Here is a 16205-nt window from a genome sequence, read left to right on the forward strand (position 1 = left end):
CCCCTCTGTGCCCCGGTTTCCTCCTTCGGGTTTAATGATCTGTATTGCTAGGATTCAAAGCAGTGGCCTTTTGTTCATTTCATTTCCTTCTCAGAACTGCTATAGGATTGTTGTGAGAATAAAATAAAACATGTATATTCATATTATAATACAGGACATGTATTTTGTATTAAAAAAAAGACTATTCCCTGGTATACAGAAAGCACTGTATAAATGTTTGCTATTATTAAGTTCGTATAGATCATTTATTCAAGAAATGTGAATTTAACATCTACTAAGTGCCAGGCAGTGAAGAAACCAAACTATCCTCACCCTCCTGGAGCTTACATCTGAGCGGGGAAATGGATAATAAAATAGGACGTTGGGGAAGCAGGAAAGGGGTGTAAGATGTGCTGAAGGTGGAAATAGGGGTTTTATAGAAGATAACATAAGATAGCTTTTAACGAAGGCTTAAAGGAGGAGGAGTTGCAAGCTGTGCAGCTGTCCGGGGTCAAGTGCACCCCTGAGTGGGCACGCGAGATCAGAAATGCTATGACGAAGCTGGTCCCGCCCGCATCCAGCTGTCCAGCTGGCTTAGGATGGATGTTCATCCGAGGTCACCTTGAAAGGTGGAGTCCTCTGCAGACCGTCCTGCTTTCTCTTAACAGCCTATTAATCCCATCAGAGCATAACATTGGGTTTTTTTTTTTTTTAACATTTATTTATTTTTGAGACAGAGAGAGAGACAGACCATGAACGGGGGAGGAGCAGAGAGAGAGGGAGACACAGAATCGGAAGCAGGCTCCAGGCTCTGAGCCATCAGCCCAGAGCCCGACGCGGGGCTCGAACTCATGGACCGTGAGATCGCGAGATCGTGACCTGAGCTGAAGTCGGACACTTAGCCAACTGAGCCACCCAGGCGCCCCTGGGTTTGTTTTTTTAACCCTACCTCCGTTTACATGCGTGTGTGCCCACAAAGTGCAAAGGCCCTAAAATGAGAACGTGCCCAGTGTGTCTGAAGAACGCAGAGGAGGCCAGTGTGGCTGGGTGGGAGTGAACCCCAACCAGCACTAGGGACACAGAGGAAACGGAGCTGGGGAGGCAGGGTGTACAGACAGTAGGGCTCTCTAGACCATCCTATGGCTCTGGCTTTCGAATGATCACATGCAGTAGATTGTTAAAGGGATCTGTGTCCACCTTCCAGACAACTAAGGACCAAAGAAATTTAGTGACCTGCCCTGGGCAGTTCATGGCAGGAGAAGCCTCGACACCAGGTCATGACTCCTGGTTGGCACTCTTTACACCATGCTGTGTGGCCCCCGCCCTGCTGGGGCTCCTGGGGACCCTTCACCATACTTGGTGCTCTCAGCAACACTTGGAGATTGCTGTCATGGTCCCCCTTTTACAGAAGAGGACACTGAGACTTAGAGACCTTAAGTAGCTTGTTCAGAGTCACACAGGATTGAAACCAGGTCCGTCCGACTGCAGAGATCCTGCTCTGTGCACTATAGCATGTTCTGTGAGATCTCTTCCTCAGGAAGAAAGGATGCTTCAGCCGGCCAGTTCCACCATAGATGCTGACCCAGGGTAGTGCATATAAAGTGCTTCTTTCAGCACCTGGCATATGGCAGGTGCTCAGTGACGGTTGTTACTGCCATTAGCCATGTGAGGAATGCCCTTCTAGAAGATGGTGCCCGATACCCCCTGCTCTGGGCTGTACTTGCTGAAATACTTGATGTACTTTTTCGCCGGGACAGTCATCCCTCTGTTGGAAACACCTTCTCTCTAGCACAACATATATACCCATGGAGGGTGAATTGAGGGTCAGAGAAGAGGTATCTAGGCTGGGAGCAGTAAGAAAGAAATGGGAAGAGAGAGAGAGAGAGAGAGAGAGAGAGAGGAGAATGGAGCTCAGAAGAGGAGAGATACCAACCTGCTGGTGGTCGGAGCCCCACATCCATCTCCTTGATCATTGGTGGAGGGAGGACAGGTGCTGGATGGAGGCTTCAGAGACCCAGTGTGGAGCCCATCTCTTCACTGACTCACTTTGGGACTCAGTGATTCTTAGCCTTCTCTAGCCTCAGTTTCCCCACCTATGTGCATTCTTTAAGAGCCTTTTCACTTTTTTAAAAGTATTTATTTCTTCATTTTGAGAGACAGGGAGAGAGAGAGAGCTAGCAAGGGAGGGGCGGAGAGAGAGGGAGACAGCGAATCTCAAGCAACACAGAGCCAGATGCGGGGCTCGCACTCGCGAACTGGGAGATCGTGACCTGAGCCATCACTGAACCCACCCAGCCACCCAGGCGCCCCATAAGGCTTCTTTCACTTCTAATCTTCACCACTACGCTTCCTTGACTGGCCCTCGATGAATGAGAAGACACTTCCACTAACTGAGAGAGGACGGAGTTTATTCAGGAAAAACCGGTCAGTACAATATGCACTACAAGGTATCGTTCTGTTCCCATCACAGTCATGGGAAAAACAACTGCACAATAAATTAGGGGGAAGCCGACCCATCCCCTCCGTGGTGGCCCTCGGGACGTTTCGGCAGACCTATTTATCATAAATATGACAGCAGACCATTTGGTTACTTTCAGGTGGGATCAGCAGTCCCCGGGCCCAGCCGGTGGGCCTGGCGAGTGCAATCAGATCCTTGAAACCTAGATTTTTCCCTGCAATACCCCAGCCCCAGGGGAGAGAATTCGAAAGCTCAAGGGAGGTCTTTTCAAAATCACCCTCATCTGCATAAAAACGGGGTCTTCCCCCTTCTCCCTCCCCTCAGAAAGCCTGGCAGTGGGGGGGCGCGCTCCTCCCTGGGCCTTCAGGTTCCCAGGTGGGTCCTCAGGCAGCAGAATTTTCTTGATGATTCTTGTCAAGCCAGGCCAGAAGGACGTCCAGTTCTCCCAGAGACTTAATGGCCGCTGATCGGACCTCCAGCTGCAACCAGGCAAATCATCGTCAGAACTTGCCTTTCTAGGCTTTGTAGTCGGCAACGCTTTCCCCATGTTCCAGGCCCCGTGAGGCTTTCCTTTCATTCATCAATTATATTGGCAGAGCGTTCACACCCCAAATTATTTTTCTAGCAGCCAACCCAAATTGTTTCCCCCAAACAAGCGGTTATATCATGTCAGCAACTTATAAATAAAATGAAAAACTCTTCATTCTTTGCCTTCTGTTTTTCTTTTTCCTGTGTTTTTTTTTTTTTTTTTTCATAGAAACACACACACACACACACACACACACACAGGCCTTACTGGCCAGTTCTTTTGCTTGTTTTCCTTTTCCCATCAGCTTGCCTTACTTCTCCCTGAGGAAGTCTCAACCCCAGCGGTGCTCTCCCGTGGGTAGGGTAACACGTTGTCCCCATCTGACCTACGAAGGCACCAAAGCCCCTAAGGACAAGTGTCCTCCCCAACGTCACACAGACAGTCGGTCGCAGAACGGGAACTAGAACTCGGGTCTCCTGACATATTCCGCCCCTTTCCAGCAGACGGCAAGGAGATGGTAAGATCCAAAAGTATATCCTGTGGAGCCAGGGAGCACGGGATCGAGTCCTACCCACCACTTGGCTGCAGTGGTTACATTCGTCAAATTACTTCACCTGTTTGTGCCTCGGCTCCCTCATTTGTCAAATGTAGATAATGGCTCACAGCACGGTTATGAGCAACCCATGTGTTAATACCTGTACTGTGTCGGAACAACAGCTGGCTCGTGGTAAGAACAATACAAAGTCTTAGCCATTGTACAATATTATTCTATGGAGCCTCTCCACGAGGAGGCTGTGAGCAGCCTCTCGCCTTCTCGCTCTGACTCAAAGCATTGGCATCATTTGGCAGGGTGGTTGAAATGCAGAATTTCAGGCCTCGTTCCAGACTTCCTAAGCCAGAACCTGCATTTGATTTTGACAAAGTCTCCGGAGGATGCCTGTAAGGAGCACAGGCTGTACCCTCTACCTCTGTATGAGATGTGCATTCTACATCTGCGCGTACCGGAGAAGCACTGCTCTTTGTCGCCCCCAGGGTGCTGGCGGCAGTCACCTCCCACAGTGACACCTGGCAGGTAACATGTTCCGTGCACCGCAGCTTACGGTTCGCTGGGGATCTTTGTTCCCTCTGTGGATCACACCCATCGGAGGTAGTGTGTGCTTTCCCTCAAAACTGAACGCAGGTTAGTTCTGATATGTGAGGTCAGAAGAAGATTGTGGAGGCGTGATGGAGAAGGGGGGCCCAGCAAATCAGCAAAGGGGGTAAGACCAACACACTCTGCTGACACACAGGATGGGGAAGACCGGCAATAAACTCTTGTTGAGTCCATGAGCGACGGGGGGAGTGGGGGCCGAAGGGTCGGCCCCCTCCCAGCCAGGGTGCCACCTTCCACCTCCGCCTTCCGCGTCCTCCCCCTCCCATCCTTACCTGATCGTAGTTGTCGTGGATGATTCTGGTGGCGTTGGTGGCTTCCTCCCTGCAGTGGCACTGCCTCTGCTCCTGCTGTGATCGAGAGAAGGAAGGACCCATCAGAGGACCTTGCCACCCAGCCCGCTCTTTCCGCCTGCTGGGTGACATTCCTCCTTCTCCCCAACATGGGTCCGGTAGGTAAACTCAGGTTGGAGCAGTAAGGGGGAGTAGAGTCTGTTTGTAGAGTCACCCTGTGTTTGCCAGGGCTTTTGCTCTTTTTCTGGGTTTACAGCTCACCTGACGGGAAGGGCCAGGGAAGTAGGCGCCAAATCTGTCTGGTCACCACTCTGTGAATGCAACACCCCACAGGGGAGGCCCTAAGTATTTATCAGATTAGCTAAGGAAGTAATTGATGAAACGAATCTTAATGCAAGTACGGCAGGGGTCATGACTTCTTCTCACAATTTTAGAATCCGAGGCACAGAAAGGAGAGGTGATTTGCCACAAAGTCACCGCAGGTGATCGTTGGCAGGGACAGCGCTAGAACCCAGGATTTCTCCTGGTCTAAGTTTTCGTTGGTTCGTTTGGGTTTAGTTTTATTTCTGGTGTTTGTTTTTAACAGATCACAATGAATTTATAGGTAACCCTTGGGGATGGACTATAGGAGGGAACAATGTAGAGGTTAATTGGTATGAAAACCCCAAAGGGTCCCAAACAAAGAAACTACAGAGATAGGGAGATGCTTATGATAAGCCTGAACTCGAGGGCCTGCCTCTCTCACAAGCCAGCCCTGAGACTACTTGAAGAGTACTTTGATATAAGTGGTCACCCCAGGAGGATTATCTGTGAGGAAACCGGGTCTGATGGGGTATCAGAGGGGAGGAAGTCCTGAGGAAGAGATTCTGGACAGTTCTCCCCGTGGATGATAGGGCAGGGGATTTCCTTTGGTCCAAGAGCCATGTCAGAGAGCCGACTGGGCCCAGCATGTCCTGGGGCAGACGGGGGACAGATGTTCCGGGCCCTGATGTGGCAACTCACACATGGCTGCAAAGCCTTCTGCATGTAGAGGAAAAAGTTGGCAATGCTGCTGAGTTTTCTCAAGATTTGGGGGTTCAGCTCCTGATGGTCCTTGAATACCTTGTCCACGTAAAATGCCAGGAGGTTCTTGGTCACACAGCATACATCTAAGGGCTACAGACACAAATTAGAGAGAGCTCCAGAAGCCCTCTTCTCTTACTGTCTTAGGGCCACAGCAACCTTTTTGAGTAGGGGCGTCAAGGAATGAAACAGCTAAAAGTGAAGTTTCTCAAATTCCTATCGGTCTCAGAGCATCCCACTCCTCTTACCACATCAAAGCTACTTGTGACGAAGGCACTGAGGAGAGATTGCGGTTCACCTCCTCTTTCTGATGGCCAGGAAGTACGGTAACAAGTGATGGAGCCCAGCCACAGAATTAGGCACCTGCCTTTTGAGAGGATCCATGCCTGGGCAGCTTTCTGGAAAAGTACTTCCTTATGTTCTGCTTCAGTTTGCTCCTCTGTTCCATCTCCCATCCATCAACATGTATATAAATACACACACACACACACACACACACACACACACACATATATATACATAACTATCAATAGCTATTGCACACCGGGTGTGCACTGGGCACACATTCCTACCATTGTAATGACATTGCATTTATCCTGTTCTGCTTCCCCCACCACCCCAATCTGTCCTTTAAAATTTTTTTTTAATGTTTATTCATTTTTGAGAGAGGGAGAGACAGAGCATGAGCCGGGGAGGGGCAGAGAATGAGGGAGACACAGAATCCGAAGCAGGCTCCGGGCTCGGAGCTGTCAGCACAGAGCCGGACATGGGGCTTGAACTCACAAACCATGAGATCATGACCTGAGCTGAAGTCGGATGCTCAACCTACTGAGCCACCCAGATGCCCCCCACCCCACCACAGGTCTGTTCTTTTTAAACTGCAGGGATCATTTGAATGGAGCTTAGATTTGCAAGGATGGAAACTGACAGCTGCAGAAATGCACATCTGGGCAGGTCCGCAGCTGGCAGAGTGCATATCTCTCTAAGGGGGCGGGGGGGGGGGGGGGGTGACGGTGTTGAATTCCTAGGACACAGCTCAGAGCAGCTGGCTAGGCTGAGTTTTCTTCTAGCAATTTACACCCTGCCCTCCAGTCAGTGAGCTGCTCTGCAGGAGATTTGTAGCTCAGTCTGAGAAGGGAAGAGTGTGGAACAGTGCATCTATCTTCATTAGCATTAAAGCGACAAAGCTTCCTTGGCCCCGCAAGCAGCTTTTCCTAGACGACAAGCTCTACCTGCAACGCAAAACCCTTCTCCTCCTTCTCTCCTGTTGGTTCCCTCAACCAAAGGGGCAAAACGTTGCACACCTTTGTTTGACCAGGGAGAGAAGGAGAAAACATGATAAAGACCTGCCTCCCAACCGACCCCTTTCCTTATGCCAACATCAGCTATTTCTAGACCTTGAGAAGAGAAAGAATCTGGAGACAGAGAGAGCTTGGGGGTTCAACCACTGGCTCAACCACCGACTGGTCATTTTTTTGCCCAAGTTATCTATCAATTTGCTCATTTGAAAATGTTCGTTTTGGAATAGGTGGCCTTTTGGGTCCCTTCCAGCTTGGATATCTTGTGAATCTCTTATACGGTTGACTGGAATAGTATTTAGTAAGTGGCTACATCTGTTTACTACAAATAAGTCAGGCCCAATACTTCCTAGAAGAACCATTTCACTCAGAGAAGCCAAAAAAAAAAAAAAAAAAAGAGTAACTCATTGCAGCTATCTGTCCTTCTCTGGGAGGTAAATATCTGAAAAAAACTGGATCTTTCTAGAATGCTTACTAGGACTGGAGGAGATCTTTTTTTTTTTTTTAATGTTTATTTATTTATTCTGATAGAGACAGCATGAACAGGGGAGGGACAGAGAGAGAGGGAGAGAGAAAGAACCCCAAGCAGGTTCTGCACAATCAGCGCAGGACATGGGGCTCGATCCCACGAGACCGTGACCTGAGCCAAAATCAAGAGCTGGACACTTAACCAACTGAGCCACCCAGGCGTCCCTGGAGGAGTTCATTTTTAAAGGCACTTCCCAGTGGCTCCTTCTGTAGAGCGAATTCTCACCTCATAAGTCAACTGTTTTGTTAACACACCCTCAAGACCTCTCATCTGGACCGTTGGGCTGATCTCCTTACTGCCTCCCCTGCCTCACATTCTCCATTGTAAAGAACATCACCAGACTGCCTTTCTAAAAGGTCTTGGGGTCATACAGTCTTCAGCTCAAAAACCCACAGTGACTCCCTATTGCCTGCATTATTACAAGGTCGACGCTCAGCCTGACTTTTAAGGTTCTTGGTAAAATGACTCTAGTGTATCTCATCCTCTTCCATTCACCTCATTCACCTGCGTGTCCCTCACGCCACAAACCTGGCTACCTCACCGCCCCCTGACACACATTCACTGATCTCACACATATTCTCCCTGATCTCCAGACTCCTTTCTCCCTTTTCCACTGACCCGCAGCCAACTCATCTTTTAAGTCACTGCTCATTTTCTCACCTCCTCCATGAAACCTTCCAGAATCACCTGAGCCACAGACAGCCTGTCCCATCTGAGCGTGTGGTACCCCCAATCTCTCTCTAGGTAAGTAATCCTTCTTCGATCCCTCCTACGAGGCTTCCACGTCCCTGAGACACAAGGGTGCCCTAACGCATCAGCTGGCAAGTGAGCAACCGGGAATATTTAGAGTATTAAATACAGGAGATTAGACAAGAGAAAACAGGGTGGGGATTTCTTTCTCAGCCTGGAGCTACTTCTCCATAAAAATAACAATACAGGGAAAAGCAGATTGGGGCCAATACCTTAATTCTGTGCAGGGTCTCCGATGTGGACAGGATGGTGACATTTTGGAAGGTGTCCTTAGCTTGCTATGGAGAGAAACAGACGAACAGACACGAGCAATGAATATTCCATGTCCCCCCCCCCCCCCGAGGCACAAAAAATAATGAAAAAGAACTCATTCTTCAAGTTAAGATGTAAGCTGAGATACACCCCCTTGCCCACACCTTCACCCTGAGCCCATACTCACGATGGCTTTTTTGATTTCTTGGAAACTCTCTACTACATGGCGCATGTCCATGGAAACCAGACATCTTCTCAGACCTCGGGCATGCACTGAGCACAGGAAGAGCACAGCAGCCACGAGCAAGAGGGAAACACGCTGTGCCTTCATATCCTGCAGGAAAGGATGGAAGTCAACTGCCGAGCTGAGAGTGGAAAGCAGTAGAGACCCTTGACTGAGCTGTCCTTTGGACCTTGCAAGGCAACCCAGATGGCAACCAAGAAAACAAGACTCACTACCTCAGCCTTGTGGTGTTCATGGTCATGTGTCTCCTCCTCTGGTTTTCTTGAATCAATTGAATGAGCCCCCACCTTCACCCCAGAAAGCACACGACAGTGCTCTCTCAAGTCCCAGAGAGTAGATTCGTGTGGATATCACTTCATTATGACTCAACGTGCTCATTTTGTCAACAGTGTTGAAAAGCATTGTTTTTAATAAATTAAATAGGAAAAACAGGGTTGGTAATACGCCCTAGGGATTAGGCAACAGATCTGAGAAACCCTAAAAGCACATTTGGTTTTTTTATGTTTGCTCCCGAAATAGGCGACACCCTTTTAGTATAAACCCTCCACGTGTATCCGCTTAAAATCATTCGTTTGAAGCCATCTCTGAAGGTGTCACCTTCTTCTGGAGAACAACCCATTGGCCACCATGAAGCGAGAGAGGAGGCCAAACTGGGGGCTCCCGCCCTGTCACCCACCGAGCCAGGGGCTGTGAGGGACATGTCCGCAGCTAAGCTAGCCCTCGGCAGGGCCAGGCTCGGACGCGCCGTCTTTCCTCATCCCATCACCCTCCCTGCCTTCCTCCTTCTCTCTGCCTCTGCCCTTAAACCCCTTTCACGGTGTCACCCAGACGCGCTGAGAAAAGTGCACACGATGTGATCGCCCAGCTTGTGGACTCTCTTTCCCTGACCTTCCTCGGCACCGGCCCAGGGCTTCGTCTTAAAGGGGAGCCTCAGGACGCGGCGTGTGACTCGACCCGCGCTGCGCTCCGTGAAGCTGCGTGTGCGCCGGCGTGAGCGTCGCGTGTGGCAGGGCGGGAGACAGGACGCCAGCCGGGGGGACCGCAGAGCCCCCGCACCCAACTCCTCGCCCTGGCTCCCACTGCCACAGCTATGAAGCACATGTGCGTGGGTGCGAGCCTCGGCGGCCCCCACGCCCCGCCGCCCCTCCCCAGTCTCCCTTGGGATTCCTGGGCTCCAGAAGGCCAAGAGACAGCAAGTCCTGTTTAGAAAACCATTTGGCCTCCTGTCTTCTCCACTCCACGTTCGGTCATTCCCCGTGAGCGCACGGGTGTCAGATGAGGCCTCACCCAGGGGCAGGCATCGGCCAAAGGCCTGGATTCCTCTTTTTCTAGCCTCTCTTCTGGCAAAACAGGAAAAGAGACCCCCCCCCCCGCCCCCCGCCACTGGCCGGCAAGACTGTAGAGTCCCCCTCAGCTCTAGCTCCTCTCAAGGCAACTAGGATGCTTCTGGAAAGCCAAGTGGCTAGGAGGAGAGCCCAGTTTTTCTCCTGACAAGGCACCTCTCAGAAGCAGGGGAACGTTGTCCGATCACCCCATGCCTGAACCCCGTTGTGCAGAGGAGAAAGATGCCTCCCTTAGCTTGCCTAGGCCATCCCAGACATCTTGGCAGACTCACATCCCAGTAGTATCTGATGTTTCTCGTATGTGCCCCATGTGCTGGGCACTGTGCCAAGCATTTTCCATAATTATCTAATGCTCACAACCACCCTGTGAGGCAGGTTATCTCCGCCTGCATTCTGTTCAAGAAGAAACTGAGACAGAGGACTGAAGAAAGCTGCCCAAGATAGGCATCCAGCGACCAGTGGTGGAGTCAGGACTGGAGGACAAGCCAGCTGTCCTCACCACCACACCATCCCACTTACAGCACCATCCTGTCGGGGCCTCGGCCAGACATCCCAGCCGATCTGCTCACAGCAGACAGACAGGAGCACCTCTCCGATGGGCTCCCACTGAACCTCTTTACATTTAAAAAGCTATTTAATACTGCAAAGTCTTAAAAAAAAAAAAAAAATCAAGTGCCCAGCACAGGCTCCTAGAACAAAAGGTAAATATTAGTTTCCTGCCCCTTCCCTTCCTTCCTGCCCTCCTTCTTCCCCATTCTCTATCTTTTCTTATTGAGAATAAGGTACCAGAAGGTTTATCCTCTGCACGGAGTAGCCCTCCCCATCCCACAAAATACCAGGGCCTAGGACGTCACAGGCCAGACACAATGACAACGGGTCACCTGTCTGCAGCAGTGAGGGACGAGGGCTAGGGCGGTTTGGCTAAAAGCCTCCAGTGAGGGCCCAGGGGAACCTCACCTCTCAGTGGGTGCTCCCAGGCTGCTCTTGTGTCTTCTGTCTCGGTGCTCTTTGCCAGTTGGAAAGGGCCGGTCACTTTTATGCAGGTGGATACAAGGAAATGCTGTCAAGGTTTACTGGGTGGGTCCCCCCCTTGGGAAATTGTTTTTTTTTTTTTCTCCCTTGTTTCCTTAGCATCTCATTTCCTTAATTGTTCTCTTTTCTTGCTTCCTTGAGATATAGCTGATTAATCATTATTAAGAAATGCCTCTTTCTTCTGGGTCTTGACATGCGGCTTCTAGGAAGAATAAACTCCCGATTTCCATGCAAATGAGAATTTCTTGCAATTCTGTGTCCAGGCAGAAAAATCCAAGTTAGGTCACTTTCTTGACTGCTGTGGCACACCACCAACTGTACCCTGCAGGCAAACTCAGGAAAGTTCTCTCCTGATGGCCACACCCTGACAGCAGCCAGTCTCAGGAGACTCTACAGGTGCCCCTGGTCCTGGCTCACTCCATCTGCCAGATGCCTCGTACAGCTGTTGAGCACCTCCTTGTGCTAGACGCTAGCTAAGTGCTCTGCCTGCGTTATTTTGTTTAACTTTATGAGAAACATTTTCTTCCCCTCGGAAATGCAACCATGTATTTGGACATTACCTCTTCCCTCTTTGTCATTTCCCTTGGAGAGCTGCTTCATTTTGATTCGTGCAGGGGGGAGAAAATGAAGCTAGGACGTAGAGGGGCTGAGCAGCCAGGGGCAGGGTCAAGAACAGAGCCTAGAGTCCTTGCCCTTGGAAGAGAAGAGCCCCCATCTAAATCACTTTATTTGTACACACTCTACACCATGACTTCTCCAAGGACCAGGGTTTGAAGTGATGGTGAGGGAAAGAAGAGATATAAAAAATTCCCTCCCCAAACATGAAATCCCAAACTGAGCAGAACTTGTTTCTACCAAATGAAGCGATTCTAGGATGGGGTGCAATTATAAGAGACCCACTGGGCTCCTTGGACAATGGGCTGGAGCAGACCTTGCATGTAGCAGACTGGGGAGTGATGGGCAGATCACTGGCAGAAGAGAAAGAGTCCCTGGCAGAGAAGAAAGAGGGACAGGGAAGCCTGGGGACTTTTTATGAGGTAAGAGCAAGGGAAAGGAGTTCTGGGGGCTAAAAATCTTGTTGTCCAACATCTTGGACTCAATGAAATAATATGTGCTGTAAGAAACAGTGGATTCTTGTGGCCACAGTGTGGCTGCAGATTTATGTGGCCGCAGTGTGGCTCTAGATTTAAGTCCTGACTTTCCCTCTTCTCTGTTGGACACTAGACGAGCCAGTTGAGACTTTTCTGAAGCTCAATAAAATAGTTAACATGAACTATGAGGATCTAAATGAGCTAATGGACTTGATCCATGGTAAGTCCTCAATAAATACTATTTATTCTGATGCTGTGTGCCAGGTGCCTGGAAAAGGAGAAGACACCTTCATTGGGAGTTAATAGGTTTCTCTCTGTTCCTTCCGACAGGGAGAAAGAAGCTCTTCTGAGTCTAGAGCTCTGCGCCCCCACCCTCACATCCCTGCTTCCCCACAGAAGGGGTGGACAGGAAGGTGGGTGCTGTTTTCCCAGCACAGCCTGAGCTGCCTGGTTCATAGCTCACAGATGGTGACCCAGCTCCACCTTCTAGATGATTGCAAAACTGTCCGTGCTGGCTCTCACCCTGTATTCATCCCCTTGTGCTCAGACTGAATGTCCTGACCCAGCTTACATTTCAGGGCAGAGATGTCATATCAGGAAACTTGCAAAGGAAGGAAAAATATGTGATATGTTTATAGCTCCCCTCCGGCACACAGCGTTATCATCGCAGCTAGGACCTTGCTCTGCAGGCAGCCTGGCTTAGGCTGAATGTCAGAATGAAGGCAAGCCAGCTCATCTCTGTGCCTCTGTGTATGCATCTGCAAAGTGGTGTTAATTGTGCCTACTAAATACTCACCATGTGGGCAGGGTGTGGAGATTGAGTGATTAAATATATAAGCCCTTAGCACAGGGTCTGGTGTATACATAATAGGAGATTAAAAAATGATAACTTTGCCTTTTAATTTTACAATCCCTTTTTGAGCCCCTAAACTTGGAGTGAAGAGGGACAATAAGAAATTATTTTCCTCCATCCTAAGCCTTGCTGCCTAACAGTTAATATAAAAAGTAAGAATATAGATTGAAATGGAATGGTATCCCTTCCAGGACAGCAGTCAAATTATAGATTTGATCCATAAATCTAGAGCTATGTCTAGGCTTAGAATTGGGTCTTCTAGAACCAGTTGACTCAACCATTAGAATACCAGAGCTCCATTTTCCATTTGGTACATGGGGAAGCAGAAAGCATGTGAAGGAAGGCTTTTGAGCCAGAATGGACAATGTTCTGAGTTTGACATGTGCTGGGCACAGCTCTCTCATGCCTTCCAATCCCCTGTCCCTACCCACTATCCACTCCAACATCATGAACCATTCATGGTAGTGCAAGGGCGATTTCTTCTCCATAAAAGAGTGCAGTCAGCCCACTCCTCTGAGTGCTAAGTCCTGGAGCTCAGACAAAAAATGAGCCAAGCATTGCACAACTCCAGAGGGCACCATGCCCATTGCCTTTTACGGCAGTGAGGCTCCATGGTGTTGAGTCGTGTGGCCCTACTGAGTGATCTGGACAAAATGGATTAGGTCAGTATGAATAACTTTGTGCATATCGTTGTGAGGACTTTACAACACTAGAAAGAATGATAGAGAAATGATCTGCCAAAGAAAGAAATGTTGATGTTGATGAATAGATATTCCATCTGGGAAGTAAATAAGAACTTAAACACAGAAAGAATATAAATGCTTAAATGTGTTGATAAATACATTTGGATTGTAAGGGTACATTTGGGATTTGTATATAGCTTTGAAGATAAAGCAAAAAAAGGATAAATCTCCCAGTTCTTGGGGACTTTAAACCTAAAAATGTTCTCCTTTGTTTGGGATAGAGAAAGAAGAGTGAGAAACGCAGAGAGCACCCAGCTCAGCATTCCCATTATAGCCATGAACAAATGGAAGCATGAACCAGCCCTCCTGCCACATGCCAAGGAAGTGTCCCTCTGTCCCCAAACCTCCATCTCTTGGCTTCTAGCTCAGTGCCCTTTCTAACCCCACGCTGCCCTCTCATTTTAATAGCAGGTGGAGTGGAATAGAACACAAAGCTATGGGGAACCTCAAGCTTGTTTAGCAGGGGAGGTGATGTAACTCTCCCAAGGCAAGCTGTACAGACTTGCCTTCTCCTAGGAAGTCCATGACCTAAGGAAATTTGAACTGGCTGATCCTGCCTAGTGGGGGAAGGAAGGACAAATTGGGCACCTATGCTACAAACACCTGGCCACGCCTTCTTTTTCACCTGCAGGGCTCTCAGTCAAGTCCTGCTGATCTAGAGCCACCTTATGCCAATGGATTCTACGGGTCAAATGGCATGAAACAACCTCTATAGAGACTGGAGAGGAGAAACCAAGGATGGGTGATGGAAAGAGTCCAAGCATTGCCTCCCCATTCCTTTCCTGGATCACTGATCTGGTCTCATTCCCAACAACCCATCATCTCCCAGGCAGCCAGATTTTCTAAAATGCAAACCCAGTCTTGGTGCTGCTCAGTCTAAAACTTCCAGCATGCCTCCCAGGGGCCTCCAGGATAAAGGGTAAGCCTCTCTCCATAGAACTTTAGAACTATCACAATCAGGACCTTGTCCACATTTCCAACCTCATCTCTCTTGAGAGCCCCAGACAGACACCTCACTGACTCCTTTCACCTAGAAAGCACTCCCCTTGCTTTTCTGCTTTGCAAATGCTATCCAGCTTTCAAGACTTAACTCTGGGTGACTTCCTGTGTGAAGTCTCTCCCTTCTTCCTTTCCCTCTGCCCCCTTCTCTCCTCTACCCTGCCTACCTCCACCCTGGTTGAGTTGATTCCTCTTTCTTTCATATTCCCACTGAATGGATACCAGATGCCGAGTTAACTTCGAATTTCAGATAAACACATTTCGGTGCTTTTCCGTCTGAAATTCACAGTTAACTGGGCTCCTGTATTTTTATTTGCTAAATCTGGCAACCTTACACTGAACCCTCGATAGATAGATGGTCAACCCCGGCCAGGGCCAGACCCAGTTTGTATGAGGCCTATAGCTCATACGATCAGGGAGGGAGAGTACTTCTGAAGAAACGAAACTTTAAAATAAAAGTAAAAAACTGAGACGAAAGTGAATCTTTATTTAGAATGATAAAAGAGGGGCGCCTGGGTGACTCAGTTGAGCATCCAACTTCGGCTCAGGTCATGATCTTGCAGTTAACGAGTTCAAGCCCTGCATCAGGCTCTGCGCTGACAGCTCAGAGCCTGGATCCTGCTTTGGATTCTGTGTCTCCTGCTTTCCCTGCCCCTCCCCTGCTTGCGCGCTCTCTCTCTCTGTCCCTCAAAAATAAATAAACATTGGGGCGCCTGGGTGGCTCAGTCGGTTGGGCGTCCGACTTCGGCTCAGGTCATGATCTCGCGGTCCGTGGGTTCGCGCCCCGCGTCGGGCTCTGTGCTGACAGCTCAGAGCCCGGAGCCTGTTTCGGATTCTGTGCCTCCCTCTCTCTCTGATCCTCCCCTGTTCATGCTCTGTCTCTCTCTGTCTCAAAAATAAATAAATGTTAAATAAATAAATAAATAAATAAACATTAAAAATTAAAAAAAAAGAATGACAAAAGAAAAAACAAATTACAAATTTTAAAAGCTGACAGGTACCACATACGAAGAAATCCAGGAAGATAACTGAACACTTTTATAAATTAACTATGTAACATCTCTTTGTTTGCTTCTTCTCTGGAAATAATATTTTTTTGATGCTTTTATTTATTTTTGAGAGAGAGAAAGCAAGCGGAGAAGGGACAGAGTGAGAGGAGGACAGAGGATCCAAAGCGGGCTCTGCACTGATAGCAGTGAGCCCAATGCAGGACTTGAACTCACGAACTGTGAGATCATGATCTGAGCCAAAGTCTAACACTCAACCGACTGAACCATCCAGGCGCCCCAACAATGATTTTTTTTTGAGTGTTATTTTCTATGAAGAGAATAAAAAGATAAGTCTGTATTTCCTCTGATATGGTTGTCCAGAATCGGGTTTTTGTTGATGATAGGTGGAATGCATGACGTATGTGACAGGTTCGTACCCTACAAACATGAAAATTCTGATAATTTCTGTTTTACAAGGTTCCCATCAGAAGATAAAAAAGTATGTGATTCATTTCTAATCATATTTATTATTGAATAAGTATTTCTATGTTGACTTGATTTTAATGCAAACCCAATCTTTGGCTTCCAGTCTGATGGCCGGAAGAATTTTT

At 48.7% G+C, this 16205-nt stretch overlaps 1 protein-coding gene across 2 annotated transcripts; it reads right to left on the minus strand.

Annotated features, from left to right (window-relative positions):
• Nucleotides 1-2396: 2396 nt before the first annotated feature.
• On the minus strand, nucleotides 2397-10941 carry IL19 (interleukin 19). 2 transcript variants are annotated; one of them, XM_042925795.1, is made up of 6 exons: nucleotides 10845-10941; nucleotides 8488-8634; nucleotides 8261-8326; nucleotides 5412-5564; nucleotides 4392-4466; nucleotides 2397-2916 (listed from the first exon to the last, which is right to left on the minus strand). In XM_042925795.1, exons 2-6 carry the CDS (start codon nucleotides 8629-8631, stop codon nucleotides 2821-2823), a joined length of 534 nt encoding a protein of 177 aa, XP_042781729.1. In that variant the 5' UTR covers nucleotides 8632-8634; nucleotides 10845-10941; the 3' UTR covers nucleotides 2397-2820. The 2 variants fall into 2 exon arrangements, with proteins under 2 accessions (XP_042781729.1, XP_042781730.1); XM_042925796.1 differs by lacking the exon at nucleotides 10845-10941 and adding an exon at nucleotides 9433-9506.
• Between the last annotated feature and the right edge of the window lie 5264 nt (nucleotides 10942-16205).

This window comes from Panthera leo, chromosome F3 (genome assembly GCF_018350215.1).
Source record: "Panthera leo isolate Ple1 chromosome F3, P.leo_Ple1_pat1.1, whole genome shotgun sequence".
In the NCBI taxonomy this organism is placed as follows: Eukaryota; Metazoa; Chordata; class Mammalia; order Carnivora; family Felidae; genus Panthera; species Panthera leo.

Excerpts from the sequence above, each read along its gene's own strand:
- IL19 (XM_042925795.1), bottom strand. The coding sequence starts at position 8,631 with ATGAAGGCACAGCGTGTTTCCCTCTTGCTCGTGGCTGCTGTGCTCTTC. Across the intron at positions 5,565-8,260 it reads AGACCCTGCACAGAATTAAG|CCCTTAGATGTATGCTGTGT; the intron begins GTATTGGCCCCA and ends TTGTGTCTGTAG. Across the intron at positions 2,917-4,391 it reads TCCACGACAACTACGATCAG|CTGGAGGTCCGATCAGCGGC; the intron begins GTAAGGATGGGA and ends GCCTGGTTGCAG.